The sequence below is a fragment of the Lactuca virosa genome, chromosome 5 (assembly GCF_052849685.1).
Source record: "Lactuca virosa cultivar CGN04683 chromosome 5, Lactuca_virosa_CGN04683_v6, whole genome shotgun sequence".
NCBI classification, from domain to species: Eukaryota; Viridiplantae; Streptophyta; class Magnoliopsida; order Asterales; family Asteraceae; genus Lactuca; species Lactuca virosa.
Window position 1 is genome coordinate 191302178 of NC_136430.1, and position 5825 is coordinate 191308002.

The following is a 5825-nucleotide window of genomic DNA, read 5'->3' on the forward strand; positions in this document are numbered from 1 at the left end:
CCCGTTGATTTTGACCGTTGCCTTTTTTACCAATTTGACTTTTAGTCTAACTCGGAAGGATTGGCCATTGGGTTATCAACTGAGGTTTGACATTTTATTGTTATTTAGGTGGTTCATGAGACCGATTCTTATGAGGAATTAAGTGTGTTTGTGATATTTCAGCTTTTCGGTTTTCAGATGATTTTTTCTGGTTATACTTCGTTTAACTGTAGATATCATTTGTATGATAGGATGTAGGTACTCAAAGTGTATGTTTATACAAATAGATTAGATTAGTCTTTTGTATATATGTTAATTGCTTGATTATATGTTGCAATTATGTACCATGAGGGGTTGACGACGGAAACTGCGAGTCGAGATACCCATAGTCGTTGACAAAATGACGATAGGCTATGAGTCAACTGTCAACTATGTTTGAGGGGTTAATGAGTGAACGTCGATAGTTTGCGAGTTTAGATACCCAACGTCAACATGAAACGACGATAGGATGCGAGTTAATTTGTGAAATTGAAATTAATATTTTTTATTTCTCCTTTTATTTTGTAAGCTTTCTTATTATGCGAAATTTAAATTAATAGGCGATTCTAAAGTTTTATTTTGTAAACTTGAAATCACAACAATAAAATCCATCCTTCACCATCAATATAAGAAAGAGACAGAAGCCTATTGTCCATCGACGATAAATGAAAGTAAATTACAATACAACAAACGTGATTTCTAACCTAGACAATATTATCCGTTGGGATGATGACCCGCTTAAAATATGAATCACAATCATAACTTTGTAATCAACAACGATAACAACATGTATTCAAAGTATCTGTTGAAAACGTTTTTATCAGTAGCATTAAGTTTTTCCACATTGCAATCATATTTATCATCACAATAATAACATTAAATAACAAATGAGTGAATAGAAGGTCACTTTACACAATAAATGTAAACTTCCTTCAACTGTTTCAACTCAAATGTGCTATATATAGAAAACAAGTACAATAAAGTTTCCCTCAAATATTGTTTATGTAAGTAGAGCATATTTTGATCAAACCCCCTTAATTGATCACCGATTTCTCGATGACTTCAAAAGATCCCGCATGATCCTCAGGTACAGGAAGACCAAGTTCCGAACAAACAAACCGGATAATCTGAGAGGTGGGTAAATCCATGAAAGACATCTTGTTTACAGTCACAGCAATAGAAAACCCGTTGTTTATGTCACAATATCCCGTCGAACCACCTAAGCCTGCATGACCGAATCCAATCACCAAACCATCGGTTGTCTTAACCCTCCCAAACCCAAGCCCAAATTTGTCATTTGGCAAGATTAAATCCTTATAATCTCCGCTACCCAAGAACGCATCATGAAGTTTTGATTTTGGTGTGCTAAAGATTTTAGTATTGATTTCATCACTTGCGTCGTTGGTTTCGTCTTTTTGGTTATTGGATGGGGATGTGGGGTGGTGAGGGTGGCTTCCGAGTGGTGGGAGAGAGGATGAGGAGTGGCGGGGAGGGGTGATGCCGCCGTCCATGAGGGCGGCATAGTAGCGGGCCAATGCACGGGCCGAGAAGTGGCCGTTGGCGGCAGGTAGTATGGCACGGCGGACATCAAGGGTGTTGGATAAGGGAATAAGATCTTCAAGCAATTCCGCGGTGAGTGAGGAAGGCGTGGCGGATGCAGTCCTGAACTCGGTGTTTGCCGCTAGAGAGGCAAACGTATTGAATTCAGTTGTATCGTATGTAAGAGTTGCCAGACGAGATTCCACACCTGGATTATTCGCATAAAAACCAAATTTCTTATGGATTATGAAACATATATTTTCTATAGTGTGATTAAACCATTATATACGTTTTTGATGGTTTAAAAATCCATTTGACCGTATACGTGTACATCATGACAATATACAGAAAAACACTAACAACATAGTTTCACAATTTTATAGATTTTACCACTCAACTATTATTTAAAAAATAGTTATTACTGTTTTTTGGAAACTAACTTTTTAGAATGTCTTAAACTGTCAAATAATCGATTTTATATTTTAAAAAGATAACCAACTCATGTTTTCTGAATGTTTATGGTTACATGCTATCCCAGGTTGAATTGGTCACCCTCTTTAAAATTTGACGCTTTTGGCCAAGATGTTAATTTTATTATAAATTTTGTCCGAATTTAAAACTTTGTTATAAATTTGACCCAAATTTAATTTTTTTACAACTTTTTTTATAATAGTTTATAAGATCTTTTCTTAACTTTTTTCCAACATTTAAAAAAAAAGTCTTTTACAATATTTTTTTAACTTTTTTCTAGCTTTTGCATTGCCTCATATACATTAGAAAACAAATTTTTCTCATTGATTTTGTAGCACTTGGATTTGATGAAATAACAAAAATTATCAAAAATCAAAAGAAATAGTAAATATATATATATATATATATATATATATATATATATATATATATATATATATATATATATATGATTTGCTAATGTATATAAGGCAATGTTTACAATGCAAAAGTTGGGAAAAAAAATAAGAAAATATTCTAAAAGAATTTTTTTTAAACTTCGAAAAATGTTAAAGAAAAAAATCTTATTAATCATTATAAAAGTCTAAAAGAAGTTGTATAAAAAAATTGTAAAAAAAAGAAAACTAAATTCGGGGTGAATTTGTAACAAAATTTTCAATTCGGACCAAACTTGTAATAAAATTTAAAAGATAAAATTGGTTACTTAGCAACTTTAAAACATTCTAAAAAATTAGTTTGCAGAAAATAGTGAAACCCCTTAAAAATCATTAAGAAAAAAAGGTAGTTTAGTGCTTAAATTAATAAAATGGTGAAAGAACAATGTATATTTCTGTATTTTAATATATTTTTCAAAATACGGTACCGAGGAAAATGAGTTTTAAAATGGTCAAAAACTGTTATAATGTTTAATCTTTAATGATGAGTACATACAAAAAATAGTTACGTGGCTAAACAGAAATAAAGAATACAAATCTTTCTTATTCCGTGAATTTTTCGTGAATCTCACCATGAGGAATCCCTATATAAAGCTCTCCCTCCACATTAAGGGGGCGTACAAAAGCTTCCTCAAGAACATCCTGAAACTTTTTCCCAGTTACACGCTGCACATTTAAGAACATATACATCAATGAAAATAATAAAAAAAAATAATAATAAAACATCTTCAAGTCAAGTAAAACATGACACCACACAAAAGGCCGAACAGAGTGGGACTACGGGACAAGACTCAGTCTAGTTTCTTGTCAAAATAAAAGATGTGAATACCCTCCTCATATATCATTAAAAAACAGTCCTAAAATAGAAGATGCATGTATATAGTACCTCAATGATCCCACCACATAGCCAACCATACGAAAAGTAATGATATAATTGTTCACAACCAGGTTCAGTCTCTGGTGCCACCATTGCAATACGTTTTACACACTCATCCCAATCACAAAATAACCCAGGATCATTTTCAGAAATGCCAGCAAGAGCATTGTGCAAACCAGATGTATGATTAAGTATATGATTAACCTGCAAACATTATAAAGAAATATACAAAAATAATGAAATTGTAACTACTAATGTGTGTTCAAGTTGAATCAGATTATAAAAATAACATTAAGAATAAGGAAAAAAAAAAAAAAAAAAAAAGAGTTGGGATGATCAGGAGAACCTTTATCTGATCTTTTCCATTAGTACCAAACTCAGGCCAAATGTTCGCAACATTTTCGTCAAGCTTCAGTTTCCTGTGATGAAGAAAATATCATATTATTATTTCCTTTCATGATATGATACCACATAGCTCCTCTTATGGGTGTTAAAAATATCGAATTGACGAAAATACCCTTTATCGACCAGCCAGTGTATCATTCCTGCTGTGACGCCCTTAGTTGTAGAGAAAACGGGAAACAAGGAATCGGGTTGAACTGGACGAGGGTCATCATTTCCCATGACTCCAGCTGCAGTATCAATGATCACTTTCCCATCTTTGTATGCACAAACCTAAGAAACATAATAATCAAAGTTGCTGTAAAATACAATCACAAAACGTAGAATTTATGAATACATTTTTTGTTATAATTGAGAGATAAAACAAACACTAATTGATCAAGTTACTAGATAATTTTTGATATTGACTCAAAGTGAAAGTTTGTGTCACTGGCATGAACTATTAGGGGTGTGTTTGGCAGCGTGCGTTTGGGAGCTTTTAGCTTTTAACAAAAAAACTTTATTTAAACAAAAAGCTTTGTTTGAGAGTACGAGCATTTAACTTTCAGTTTAAACAAAACGCTTCAAATCTAAAAGCTATTTCATGTAGCGTTTAAGAAAAAGCTATTGAGATTTTTAAATCAATTTCCAAAATTGCCCTTAAAAATATATTTAGATATTTATCCTTTTAAAACAATTGTTCTTTTTTGTAATTTGACACATTTTAAAAGCTTCCATCTATTTTTCTAAACATTCGTATAACAAATAAAAGTTACAGTTTCCAATTAGTTTTGTCAAACATGCCTAGGTGTGTTTGCTAGATTGCTAGAAGGGACATGACTTGACGACACTGGACAAGTTTTCTGTGGTTAGTTTCAATGATGAAGATATGGAGGGCATTAACGTCTTTTACATAAATGAGAGATTGAAATTGTGTACATATCACAAAAAATTACAATATTTTTAGGATGATGAACATATTCCCCACCTCAAAGGCAACTTGGTTTACATGGAGCATGCAAACCATCCATCAAAATTTTGAAATTTAAAATGCAGAACTAGAGTACTAGAAGGGGTTTTTAAGGTTATTTTCAATAATGATATATAATAGAGGGCATGATCGATCTTTTGCACAACCAAAGCACAAGAGAGATTCCATGTCCCATCCATCAAAAAATTGCAATTTCTTTCCGGTTGGCATAAGTCCACAAGTATTATATAGGGGACATCACTAAATAGGACTTCAAGATTTATTTTGTACAAATAGGATAAAAAGGACATTAATGTCTTTTGCACACTAGAGGTTGAAACATCAATTACTTATATAGGACCTTGGTAATGCACCTGGATTCCAAGTATTTTATCCGCATTCCCTAATTCAACCAAGAAACGCCTCAGCTTAGCCTCCACATTAGCATAGGGTCCACTGTCACATAACCATTTAGTAAACAAGAGTTTGATCAAATAGGTTAAAAACTTAGACCAAATTACGTAAAATTAATCATACCTTTTAAAGACAGATCCGACAATAGATGCCATGAGAATTAGATATAGCTTATGTGAACATTTATGAAAACCCTGAAATAATCTAAATTACTTTTAATTAATCATCTACTAACATTACAAGATTCAATTAGTTTCTTTAATAACAAAAACAAATGAACTTACGTGATATTAAAGATGTTTCTGGTACGATCGTCAGAGCGACGGCGCTGAGTGTTGTTCCTCCGATCTTTGCTGTTTAGGATAGAAAACTAGTTTACTCTTTGTTTTACTAAATATGTCTCTATAAAAGAAGAGAGTCACGTATATAAGACTTTTAAATATTCTTTTATCGGTATATGTTGGACCAGTCAATGAGTAGTTGGTAATGGTAGGTAGACCCTAATAGACCTACCATATCTTCTCGGTAAATTCTATAGGCGTGATAAGTGATAAGTTTTTTTGACAAAACAGTCCAAATCACAATATTTTTGGACATCCGGTCCTTTTGAACAATTTTGGTTATGGTTTTGACTTTTGAGCATTCGGTATACTCTGAAATGTCTATAATACCATTAATTTATTTATTTTTCATTTTCTTTAAATAAATTATTTATTTATTC

The 5825-nt window shown here is 32.4% G+C and overlaps 1 protein-coding gene across 2 annotated transcripts; it reads right to left on the minus strand.

Annotated features, from left to right (window-relative positions):
* Positions 1–873: 873 nt before the first annotated feature.
* Positions 874–5539, minus strand: LOC145116201 (uncharacterized). Of its 2 annotated transcripts, none has more exons than XM_079052554.1 (8): positions 5389–5539; positions 5228–5298; positions 5065–5146; positions 3857–4014; positions 3686–3758; positions 3349–3543; positions 3035–3128; positions 874–1765 (listed from the first exon to the last, which is right to left on the minus strand). In XM_079052554.1, exons 2-8 carry the CDS (start codon positions 5257–5259, stop codon positions 1053–1055), a joined length of 1347 nt encoding a protein of 448 aa, XP_078908680.1. In that variant the 5' UTR covers positions 5260–5298; positions 5389–5539; the 3' UTR covers positions 874–1052. The 2 variants fall into 2 exon arrangements, with proteins under 2 accessions (XP_078908680.1, XP_078908681.1); XM_079052555.1 differs by having other exon boundaries at positions 5228–5308; positions 5389–5519.
* Positions 5540–5825: the final 286 nt, after the last annotated feature.